General features: G+C 39.4%; 1 protein-coding gene across 15 annotated transcripts in view; it reads right to left on the reverse strand.

The window, feature by feature from the left end:
* Positions 1-7,310: 7,310 nt before the first annotated feature.
* SPIN1 (spindlin 1) overlaps positions 7,311-13,478 on the reverse strand; it is an 88,860-nt gene continuing 82,692 nt past the window's right edge. For all 15 annotated transcript variants that reach the window (XM_009244593.4, XM_063713895.1, XM_054519458.2 and 12 more), the window contains 1 exon segment: positions 7,311-10,926. In XM_009244593.4, the coding sequence (XP_009242868.1) occupies positions 10,727-10,926 (200 nt within the window). In that variant the 3' untranslated portion in view covers positions 7,311-10,726.

A 13,478-nucleotide genomic window follows, 5' to 3' on the forward strand; every position in this document is an offset into this window, starting at 1 on the left:
ACATGTTAAGAAAATCACGCAAGAAAAGAAACCAAGGCACAGAGACATTTTAAAATACAGAACAGAACAGACTCCAAAATCTCTGCCTAAGGCTGATTCTTACCAGAATCTAAGTCCAACTGCCACCTGGCACAGTACTCCCTAAATCCCCCAAATCATAACCACCATATAAGTTCACTTACAGGCTTTTTTTTTTTTTTTGAGACAGCGTCTCACTCTGTTGCTATGGTGCCATCTCGGCTCACTGCAACTTCCACCTCCCAGGTTCAAGCGATTCTCCTGCCTCAGCCTCCTAAGTAGCTGGGATTACAGGCACCTGCCACCATGCCTGGCTAATTTTTTTTGTACTTACAGTAGACACAGGGTTTCACCATGTTGCCCAGGTTGGTCTCCAACTCCTGACTTCAAGTGATCCACCCGCCTTGGACTCCCAAAGTGTTGGGATTACAGGCGTGAGCCACCGCGCCTGGCCTGACAAATTTTTATAATGTAACAGTGACCACAAATTTTAGGAGCCATTTCTGCTAACTGCATCTCTGAGGATAGGTGGTGGAACACCATGTCAATTTACATTTATCTAGGAAGAAAGAATTCTTCAACATGACAGTTTAAAAATTTGTAATTATTCCTTTTGGCCCCAACCACCATCTTCCAGGAATTTGCCAAAATTATGAACACAAAAGGAAAGAGGAGAGGCACCTGATATATTTCCTCTAAACCTTTTAGAAAACCTGGAGTTGTTCCTTTGCCCACATACATGCGTATCTGTAAAGAAAAGTGATATTGTAGACATTAAGGGAATGGGTACTGTTCAAGAAGGAATGCCCACAGATGTTACCATGGCAAAACTGGAGCAGTCTACAATGTTACCCACCATGCTGTTGGTATTGTTGTAAACAAGGTAAGGGCAAGATTCTTAAGACAATTAATGTGTGTTATGTATAGAGTATACTGAGCACTCAAGAGCCAGGATAGCTTCCTGAAACTCGTGAAGGAAAATGATTGGAAAAAAGGAGGAAGCCAGAGAAAGGTGCCTGGGTTCCGCTAAACGCCAGCCTGCTCTACCCAGAAAAGCGCACTTTGTGAGAACCAATGGAAAGGAGCCTGGGCTGCTGGAACCTAGTCCCTATGAATTTATGGAATAATAGATGTTAAAAAATGGTAATTAGATGGCAAAGAACTTTCTAAGGACAAAATTATTTATATCCACTTTATCCCATAAAATATTTTAGGTGGGTTATGAAGTTATTTATATATACCCACATTTTAAAAATATACTAGAAGAAAATACACACTTTAGCTACTATCTAAATAGCATTGAAGCCAATTTAAGTTGAAACTGACTTGCTTATAAGTTACAATAAAAACTTGAAGACCGAGTGTGGGTGTCTCATGCCTCAAATCCCAGCACTTTGGGAGGCTGAGGTGGGAGGATGGCTCGAGGCCAGGAGTTCAAGACCAGCATGGGCAACATAGAGAGATCCTGTCTCTGAAAAATCAGCTGGCTTTGGCGGCACCTGTCTGTAGTCTAGCTACTTGGGAGGATCACTTGAGCCCAGGAGTTCAAGGTTACAGTAAGCTGTAACTGTACCACTGCACTCCAGCCTGGGACAAAAAGAGATCCTACCTCTTAACAAAACTAAAGTTGATAGATAAAACGTGAAATTCCAGTCTAAAGAAGTTTAATTAAACCTTCACCTGCAGGTACATTTTCTTTTTTTGTTTTATTTTTGAGACAGGGTCTCCCTGTGTTGCCCAGGCTGGAGTGCAGTGGCGTGATCTCAGCTCACTGCAACCTCTGCCTTCCGGGTTCAAGCAATTCTTGTGCCTCCGCCTCCTGAGTAGCTGGGATTAAAGGTACGTGCCACCACACCGAGATAATTTTGGTATTTTTAGTAGAGACGGGGTTTCACCATGTTGGCCAGGATGGTTTCCAACTCTTGACCTCAGGTGATCTGCCCACCTCAGCCTCCTCAAGTGTGGGATTACAGGCGTCAGCCATGGCGCCCAGTCAACAGTTACATTTTCTAGACTAGAAGTCTAGAATGTCCCTTAAATTGCTAATCCTTTAGGAAGGCAGCCTACTACCTTCACTTTCTCAGGACCAAAATATGCAAGTTTTCTTGCCATACTATTGACACCACTCACTCTCTGCTACATCACAAAGCTCCACATGGAAGAACATACAATGACCCACTTGCCTTTAGAAATCACTCCTGCAATCTTGATAAGTTATTTCTTTTGAGCACACATTAAGAGAATGAGATTCTGTTGGAATTGATAAAGCAGCTAGCTTTACTTAGAATGTGAGGACCAATGTTATAAATCCATACCAGAAACTGAATTAGTGATGCAATGTCAAAAAAAATTTTTTTTTTTTTTTTTTTTTTTTTTTGAGACAGAGCCTTGCTGTGTTGGCCAGGCTGGAGTGCAATGGTGTAATCTCAGCTCACTGCAACCTCCATCTCCTGGGCTCAAGCAATTCTCCTGCCCCAGCCTCCCAAGTAGCTGAGATTACAGGTGTGTGCCACCACATCTGGCTATTTTTTTTGTATATTTAGTAGAGACAGGGTTTCACCATGTTGGCCAAGCTGGTCTCAAACTCCTGACCTCAGTAATCCGCCCGCCTGAGACTCCCAAAGTGCTAGGATTACAGGTGTGAGCCACCGCACCCGGCTGTAACGTCCAAAAATTCAAGGTGAATTTTAACATCTGCAAATTTCTCCCCCTAGAAACACAATCAACTTTTAAAACTTTTCCAAAGACCAACTATTCCAGGTTATATTTGAAAGAAAAAGACTAATTAAATACACCACGCATCTAAGGCCTAAAGGTAGAAACAAATATAATGATGGTTACTTTTCTGTAGTATTCAACAGATAAACTTTACTGGGCACAACTGTCCGTTTTAAAAGAATGCAGCTTCCCTCTCTGCAGGAATACATTCTGAAAGCAGACCTGCTATTTAAGCCACTACTCATCTAGCCATGAGCTTAGACTGCAAACTCCAGCACCATATTTTACAAATGAACTAAGACGACAATTTAGTGTTCATGAACACTAAGACAATGCAAAAGCAAACGTAAAACACAGATTTGTCCCTTTGAACTGGGCGCAGTGGCTCATGCCCACTGCACTTTGGGAGGCCAAGGCGGGTGGCTCACCTGAGGTCAGGAATTCGAGACCAGCCTGGCCAACATGGTGAAACCCTGTTTCTATTAAAAATACAAAAATTAGCCAGGTGTGATGGCAAGCACCTGTAATCCCAACTACTCGAGAAGCTGAAGCAGGAAAATAGCTTGAACCCAGAAGGTGGAGGTTGCAGTGAGCCAAGATCACACCACTGCACTCCAGCATGGGTGACAGAGCGAGACTCCGTCTCAAGAAAAAACAAACACACACAGATGTGTCACTTTATTCATAAAAGTTAGATGTATAGTCTTCTCAATCACAATAAAGTAGAATATGTGAAACTTAACACTGCTTATTACGATTTTTATATACGCTGGAAGATGCTAGTGTTCTTAAAAAAATGTAACAACTAAAATCTTCCTAAAAACGAACATTATATAACAAGCAAAATCAACTGTGTGGAACTGAAAGTGTAATCTCAAACATCAAAAATAAAGCCAGCTGGGCGTGGTTACTCACACCTGTAATCCCAGCACTTTGGGAGGCTGAGGCGGGAGGAACACTTGAGTCCAGAAGTTTAGGACGAGCCTGAGCAACACAGTGAGACCCCTTCTATGAAAAAAGAAGAGAAAAGAAAAGAACAAAGCAAAACATTGTAAGGCCTTAAGTGACGCCCAATGATGACAGGCCAGCAGAACGGAGGCATGCCCTGTGCCAGGCATAGGCCTGCACTGTGCTTGTCTTTAACACACTGCTCTCCCCTACAGGACTGCTCTGAAAATGACCAGTTTTGTCCCTAGTAGCATCCATCAGATTTAGATTAAATTAAGAATCTAGTGGCTACTTGATTATCTAGTGGTTAAAGGTACTTTACCATAGTATTACAGAAAAACTGGAAGTAACATTTTGTTAAAACCAGGTCCCCAATAAATAAAACAGAGAGTAAACAAAGTACAGGATACAGACTGACTTTAGGAAAAAGAGCTACTGCTGATGTCATTTCTCTAATAGTCGTCAGACTTTTCTATGAGAAGGCCAGAGGCTCACACTTGTATATACAGTGTGCAGGTGCAGGGAAGACCAAGGAAAGCAGCTATCCAATTTTTTACAAAGCCATAGAAAGACAAGTTCGAGGAAAAAGCTTTAGAGTTATTTTCACAATCTGTATCTGAAGACAATTCACAATGCTGCCACTCAACCCTGGGTTGTTAACAACTGTTACTTACATTAACATCAAGGTGTTTTTTTTTTTTTGAGACACAGTCTTGTACAGACTCTGTCATCCAGGCTGGAGTGCAGTGGCACGATGTCGACTCACTGCAACCTCTGCCTCCAGGGTTCAATCTATTCTTCTGCCTCAGCCTCCTGAGTAGCTGGGATTACAGGCATGTGCCACCATACCCAGCTAATTTTTTTGTATTTTTAGTAGAGACGGGGTTTCACAATATTGGCCAGCCTAGTCTCGAACTCCTGACCTTGTGATCCATCCACCTTGGCCTCCCAAAGTCCTGGGATTACAGTAGGCATGAGCCACTGCGCCCAGCCCAACATAAAGGCTTTTAAAAGGCTTTCTGTCCTTTCACATTATAATCTGCTTCAGTAATTCCAACATAGAAACAGACAATTTTAAAGTTATGTATAATCTGCTTACCCTATTAAGGATTTTAGGTAGTTTGTGTGGTACATAAAGCTCTTAACTTTCCCCCCAGAAAGCATACATTGAAAATAATGAGAAAGAGGATGGTAAAAGCAGGGCCAGGAGTAAGCCTCCTCACTCACTGAACAGTCAACGTAAACAAACAAGTGCACAGCAAGGCCCCGCACCTGTGCGTCACCTCAGAGCTGGCAGGGGCCGACGCACCACTTGGTCCAGTGCCCTCACTTAAAAATTAGGCAGAAAGAATGCCAATGTCATGTTTAGGCAAACTTATGTGCCATGACATTATTAAAAAACCCTCTGCTACTTGGTTTACCAAAACCAATCATAAGGGCAGACAGAGACTCTAGGAATGGCTGGAGCAGTAACTTAAAGACTCAATGAATTCTCTCAACTCCCCATGCTGCCTAAAAACTTACCAGTATACGACACAGAACAAACTAATTACTATAAAAATTAAATATAAGATTGTAGATTACGAGCAAAACAAATCTAGGCTTTTTAAGTCTCCTTTGTGGTTAAAAAAATTAGGTTTATGGAGATATTACTTTCATGATATATTGAAAGTGTCTTTAAAATACAGTTATCTGGCTGGGTGCCGTGACTCACGCCTATAATCTCAGCACTTTGGGAAGCTGAGGAGGGTGGATGGCTTGAGCCCAGGAGTTCGAGACCAGCCTTGGCAACATGGTTGAAACTCTGTCTCTACCAAAAATACAAGAATTAGCCAGTCTCATAACCCAGTCTCAAAATAAATAAACAAATGAATAGATTTAAAAATTAAAATAAAGTATCTATATTCTTGATGAAAAATTATTAAAATTTCTTCAGCATACTTTCTCTCCAAAAAAGACATCATTTATTTATTTTTTTTTTTTTTAGTTATGGAAAAAATTTTTTTTTAAGTTCCGGGATACATGTGCAGAACGTGCAGGTTTGTTACATAAGTATATGTGTGCCATCATGGAGACATCATATATTTTTTAAGCACAAAAATAATTTTGGGTTATAATTCTTAGCATACAGAGACACAGATGCCTACATTCTAATGACTAATATAAAACCTTTTATTTGGCAATTTGGAAATAAACACTTTTTAGATATTAACTTATGAAATAAGGTTACAGAAAATTATTCACAGGAAATATTACACTATAGATAGATTACTCAAATCACTCCAGTGAAGTAATTTAATTGAGGTGTTCATAAAGCAGCTCAGAGTCTGGGCACAAAATAGAGATCTGAGTCTTCATTCCTCTATAATCCTGCGTGAGATACTCAATCTCTGCCTCTTCCTCAAAAGACTGTTAAGAACTAAACAAAATACTGTGGAAAGTGCTTGGCAAGGTACTTATTAAGCATTTATGAATGCTTTATTAGTATCAAATGCTTTTGTCATCACAGAGTTTAATTGTACCAAGAAAAAAAACAAAAATTATCCAACAGAGTGATGACTGCTTTAAATAGGGGAGTTGATTCATTAGTTTACAAATACTAGTTATCAAGTTTCAAACTTCAGACTAAACTTGCTTTCTTATACTTTTGGGGCAATATTTACAGAGCTGTACCCATGATAGATAACACAGACAACGAATAATCTACCTTCAGCAAGGAAGGTCAGAAAACCCAGACTCAAGAGGGGCACCTGTGCTTCCCAATGGCTCATTTCCTCCCTAAACTGCAGCCTTCTTCCACCAAAGCCGGACTAGACCCTGCCTTCAGTCCACCTCAGTAACCTCCATGGTCTTGGGGCATAGGCATTGCACTGACACAAACCTAGAAGCCCAGCGTCCCAAAGCCCAAGTTTGCATTCATCCCTCACCAAGTATCAACCATTCTCCCAAAGGCAGGTAAATATCCCAGACTTAAGCACAAGATCCTTTGGCCAAAAGGAACTAGGAAACATTAAAAAAAAAAAAAAAAAATCTTATTAAAGCATGCCATAAATTCCACTTTTTACCTCATTGATTAAAATAATCAAGAAAGATAAAACATACATAGGTGTTAATATTAGGCTGGTGCAAAAGTAACTGCATTTTTTGCCATAAAAGCAATGGCAAAACTGCTATTACTTTGCACCAGCCTATATTACTTTCATTTTTTTGTATCCTAGCATTGAGAAATAGTGATTTTTCACTATAGAATCCCATTGTTTATTATTTAAGTATAAGTAAAAGCATTATAAATATTCAAAGCAAGAATACATGTGAAAGTATAAAACACACATTATTTAATTATATTTAAAAGAATTTTTTTTTAAGTTTAAGATCTTGTAAGTTAAACTTTCTCAATGACAAATTGCAAACTTCAATATTTAATATATGTGTGATATTGATGACTGCCTCCTCTTCTTTCAGGTATTATTGAATGTTATCAATCAAATAAAAATTCTATTTCTTTCTGTTTCTATGCATATCTGACATTTACATGTGGTGAAAAGGTTACTTGGCCCAAAAAACTTTTCAGAATCAAGTTTAACACATCACATGTTGCTCATGAGCACAAACTTTACAGTCAGGAGTTGCACATAAAGGGTTTATTTTAAATGTTTTAAGGATAAGATAGAGTTACATCATAATTATAAAAATTACTTACAGAATTAACAGATTTATATTGTGTATACTTCTAAATGCAGAGAACAGGGAACTGTCTACACATTGTATAAAATAAAATTAAAATTAAAAATGAATTCAAGCTTGAAAGATGAGGTCATTTACCTAATTTTAAAATGTGAACACGAAGACCTCTGACCTATACACATTCATTCCAACTGCACTAATGATGGAAAAACACAAAGAGCGCAGCATTTCCAAGGAACCACAGACATTTCAACCATAATTATTTTGTTATAATAATTGTTCCTGTTTTGTCTTTGGAGAACTTTCATTTTTTTAAGACAATCAGCTTAAGAGTGTTTTCAGGCACTACAATTTGTGACAATCGGAACAGTCTTCTAATGGGTCTACAGTGTTCAGAGATTCAAGCCCAATGCACTTCGTGGTTTGGCACATAAAACGATAAAAGAAATGAAATCTGGTTTAGAAGTAACTGTGATTTTTTTTTTAAGAAAACACAGTCCCTTCAAATGCTGCATGACATTTACAACTAGAAAATCACCTTCTGTTGGCACTACATTTGCTTCACCAGTGCATTTTTATCCTAAAACCACTAAAACGGCACAGTAAGCAAATATACAGGAAACTGAAAACAAATAAAAATAAAGAAAACAAAAAAACCTAAATATCTTTAACATGCAATTTTAGTCAGTTACATTGAACATTCTACTTAGAATAGAGCATGCAAAAAAGGATGGTCTGCTTTTAAGATTTTTCTCTGAAGTTTTACGTGGCAGCCTGACATCACACACGCACGCACACACAATACAATAATACTAGAGCAGGTAAATGAGAAAGGCCGATAAATTTTATACATAGATTCATGTCTTGTGTTGTCACAAGTCCCATGATACTTTTGGAAATTAATGTTGAATTCCTGGAACAAGGAACCAACATTCAGATACCAGAAAAATGCAAGCAATGCATGCAGATCTGACACATGAGCCTAAAATGAAGCCCAAGATACAAGGGCTTGGGAGCAGAATTAGTCATAGCGTCATTACATGTGGTGTAAGCCACCAAAAGAAAGACAGAATGGGGGAAAATGGGGAGAAAATAAAACAAACCTTCCCTTTCCCTCAGCCCTAAAGGCAACAAATGAACAATGATTAAACTCATTGTCATCATCACCATCATCATGTTGCATTCATCTAGAAACTGGGAGACCATGTGGTATAAAAAAAGTCATTAAAGTTGCTTGCAGAAAAACCACAATGCAAGTCATTAAGTAATGCTAGAAATGTCTCAATTGACCCAACCCTCAAGATACTTCAAAATGTACTTTATTTTTCCACCCAAAGTTACCGAGCCAAGTTCTGCACAGTCGGTGCATGCTGGACACACTTGCAAACTCTTGCGCTGTAATGTCAGTCTGGACTCTAGGAGCCAGGCTCAGCTTTGAGACTTACATGCAGGGACTCTTAAGAGTCAACAGGAAAACACATAACAGATCTGCAAAATGACACCTGTTCACACACGAGAAGCACCTATGACTTGGGTATCACACTGCTTTCAGAAGCTTGTCCCTGGCTGCCCACAGTGAAGCACGAGGGACAGAGCGACTGCAGCTGTGGACAGAAAACTGAGGTACTGTGTTTACATGGTGAGTGGTCGTTACCATCCAACAGCACAAGGCACAAAAAATGGGCATCAAGCAAACCATGCATAAAGAGGCCTGGAAACCATCAAAAACAGCCACAAAAGAGGTCACTCGGACCTCTGATTCAAACTTCTGGTGTTTAAGTGACAAGCATGCACGTTTAGGCTCTGCCCAAGTATCAGGGAGGATTTCCAATCTCCACAAGAGACTGGTTTCACATATGGCCTTTCTCCTGGCTGTCAAACCACCAGGGTTCCTCCAAAACAAAATGAGAGCAGCTGTTTTGCTGATCAACCAATCACACTAGCAGTTCTATTTCAGTTTAAAACAACCTTGCAGGAATAAACCACATAAAGACTCCGTGGCTAAGGGCTGCTATTACTTACACCCACCAAGCGAACACAAACGGCTGGCTCTTCTATGGTAACGCTTCACTGGCATGCAAACCCCAAGGGGCCACTGAATGGAATGAATCCACATGAACAGCACACCTGGAGCAGGAACATGCACCCCACAAGAGGTGTCAGGAGACTAAGCTGCTATTTGTCTAGACATTCTTTGTGAGGAAAAGCCAGAGGTAGGCGGGAAGGGGTGGGTTGAAAGTTTCTGACCATAATCATACATTAGCAATAATAGTAATAAAACTTTAAAAGTCCCAGAGAGCTTGTCAGAAGGCAACAATGCCACTCAAAACATACTTCCAATATAAAAGCATTGTATTCTTCCAGAAACTTACCAAAAACACACAAACCAGTGATGGATTGTTGCCTTTTAAATCCATGTACTGAAATCCAGATTACTGATTTGTACACAATGGACCGTATGTGCTGTCCAAAATACACCTACATTACACTGTGTGGAACAAGGACCTGGGCTTTGCGAAAAAGAATTTATGACTAAAATGTAACCCAAAAAAAAAAAAAAAAAAAATCAAAGCTTACAATTAAAGGTAGCCTTTTACCCAGATTTTTCACCAGATTGTAAAATTCTAATATGGGTCATTAACTGTTCACAAGTAATTCATATTTGGACTTATGGTTTAAGGGCTCCAGATTGAAAAGGTGCTCTGAACTTCTGATTTTTTTTAAACAAGCTGAATGTTCCCATATGCTTCCTGTGCCCAAAGTTTACTTTTAAATAAAGAGCAGTGATATCATAACCATGACTGACTTGGGTAAAGCACTCCTGTTAAACTCAAGAAAATTATGTCACCCCCATCCTAATCCACAAAGAAAAGACTGCCAGTGGGGTGTGTGTGGTGTGTGTGTGTACACATGTATCTGTGTGTATATATTATATATGTATACACACATATAGATATAGGTAGATACAGATACATATATCTCAAAAAAGGCAATAACGAAAACATCAAACTATGCTTGCATTGTGGCGGCAGAATAAGAGTGTTAGGGTGAGGGGGAAAATGGTTAAGATCTATTACAATTTTAAATGACTATGATACTAGCTTAACTTTTACCAAACTTGCCTGTAACTCCCCTCGAAATAGACAGACTTCTTTTAAAAGAAAGGGGTTCTCCTTACACAAAATGCTTTGTGTTCACATCAATCTGTACTATTCAGAACAAAACCAGTTCTGCTGGCAGAGATTGTGGGTTCGCAGGGACATTTAAGCTTTCATTAAACTGGAAAGCAATCAAGTCTTTATGTCTACAAATAATACATTTCATAGTTCCACAAATTTGGCAGAGTTTGTGATGACATCTAGGATGTTTTCACCAAATCGTAGACATAAATATGGAAATCATCATCAAACTTGATGAAATAGACGGAGGGCTTGGCTTCTACTTGATGAATGACCATGCCAGTCCTTTTCGAGCCATCTTCTTTGGCATATTCCACTTGTTTGCCTACCAGGCTGTCCACAACTTCTCCTGGTTCCCTTTCTGCTGGAGGTGAATCATCTATATTAAAAAAAAAAAAAAAAAGAGAGAGAGAGAGAAAAAATTTCTAAGTCAATTTTTAGATATAAATCAACTCACATATTTATTTTCGTAACTAAAAAAAAATTTTAATAGCCTGAATTCATGATTATCTAGACCAGGAGTCAGCAAACGTTTTCGTAAAAGACAAGACAGTAAATATTTCAGGCTTAGGGGCATATGGTCTCTGTCCCAACTGCTGAACTCTGCCACTGTAGCACAAAAGCAGCCACTGATGATATGTATATAAACAGATGTGGCTGTGTTCCAATAATAAAACTTTTTTTCACAGTTTGCCGACCCCCATCTAGATACATGAACAATTCTGAAAATCATAACCAAAAATTTCTTTGGCCTATGTTTAATCTGTAGCTGTAATTAAATGAAAATAAGTTTGAGTGGCTTTGAAATATAATTTGAAAGCAGACAATTCCTACAGGGATTACTGAGAATATGGCACACATTTAAAATGCCTGAGTACCATTGGTTTTACTCTGTGAATCCTTAAAGCTTCTTCCCCCTCAACTTCACTGCATTTCACATCATCTTCCTAACTCAGTTCCAAAATTTAAGCTTTCCATGCTTTAAAAATCGGTGCTGAATGAACTTCAGCCCAGGACAACTACAAGGGAATCTCTGAGGATGGCACAGGCATCTGCACTGTTTAAAAGGTCCCCAAGATTAATGTACTGCCTCTACCCTGTAAGAAAACACATACAAACAGCAAACCATCACCACCAACAACAAAAAAACAAAGTAAAAGAAAAAAACGAGAGGGGGGGGTTTGCTAGGCAGTTATAATTCTATTTTAAGAAACTCTGCATGGGTTCTGAAAAACTCAAAGCTCTTTTCCTCGTAGTAGCAGGTGGCCTTCAGGTAGGGCAACCAGAGGATCCAGCTACATGCTACATAAGACAGTCCATGTTATCCTGGCACAATTGGTAGTAATGCCATTTTCCTCTCACAGGTATCCTGGTGTGGACCATATAATGTACATGTATTAATAGTAGTCTGCCTCTTTGGTTACAATAAATTCTCTCACTGAATGACAATCCAAAAACTGCTACTGTGATCTCTGGTACTAAGAGTCACAAGCAATAAAAATAAAACATCTGAGCATAATCAGTTCTTTTAAAAGAAACAAAGCAATATAAGCTGAACTCTTTTCTTTAAAAATTCTCTTCCCTTAAGCAGTATCATCATACTGCCATATTTTTGTGGCACGTTTACAAAGGAATTACAAATACACGATCGCACGTGAATTTTACAGTAACTCAGCTAACCAAGGGAGTCATGTAGAGGCCTGTTTTAGCATCACAGTGGGTATGCGAACAGGACCCTTTCAGAAATCATTAGATCAGAGCATCACCACTGTTTCTAAAGGTAATAAGCTTCCATAGCACGCGCACGTGCACACACACACACACACACACAAATATAAGTTTGGAGAATTAAAGGAGAGGGAAGATCAAAAAATGGCTAGGAAAAGCGATGCAGAATTGCAGACGCCCTTGCATTTCCTATGATTAAGTTAACAGTACTTGCTCTATTTATCTATAAAAAAATGTTCAAGTCACCTCATACAGGTTGGAGAAATGCTTTTTAAAGAAATGTTCTCATGACAAATTCCTGAGTATGTAATTTGCATTACCCCCTTTATAACAAATGTACACAATTTTTTTTTTCTTTTTGAGATGGAGTTTTGCTCTTGTCACCCAGGCTGCAGTGCAGTGGTGCAATCTCAACTCGCTACAACTTCCGCCTCCCGGGTTCAAGCGATTCTTCTGCCTCAGCCTCCCAAGTAGCTGGGACTACAGGCGCCCTCCACCACACTTGGCTAATTTTTTAATTTTTAGTAGAGACGGGGTTTCACCATATTGACCAGGCTGGCCTCAAACTCCTGACCTCAGGTGATCCGCCCACCTCGGCCTCCCAAAATGCTGGGATTACAGGCGTGAGTCACCATGCCCAGCCCAAAAATTTTAAAAATATGTTATCGAAGAAGTAGAAATTCAAGGCCAGATGAGCAAATTAGTATGTTAACTAACTTATTCATAGGAAGAATTTTTTTTAAAAAAGATGACTGACGCATGGCTAATGTACGGAGAGGGCCTACCAGTTACATCTGTCCAAGGCCAGAGATTCATGTGCGTGAAGAAAGGCCACTGAGTAATTTTTAAAGGAACAAGCTTATCCAAAAGTGAAATTAAGAAAACAATTCAATTCATACATACAATGGCATCAAAAAGGATAAAATCCTTAGAAGTAAATTTAATAAAAGAAATGTGGAGCCGGGCGCAGTGGCTCACACCTGTAATCCCAGCACTTTGCGAGGCTGAGGCGAGAGACACAAGGTCAGGAGATCAAGACCATCCTGGCCAACATGGTGAAAATCTATCTCTACTAAAAATACAAAAATTAGATGGGTATGGTGGCGCGCGTCTGTAATCCCAGCTACTTGGGAGGCTGAGGCAGGAGAATTGCCTGAACCTGGGAGTCAGAGGTTGCAGTGAGCCAAGATCGTGCCACTGCTC

The sequence above is a fragment of the Pongo abelii genome, chromosome 13, assembly GCF_028885655.2.
Source record: "Pongo abelii isolate AG06213 chromosome 13, NHGRI_mPonAbe1-v2.0_pri, whole genome shotgun sequence".
Lineage (NCBI taxonomy): Eukaryota > Metazoa > Chordata > Mammalia > Primates > Hominidae > Pongo > Pongo abelii.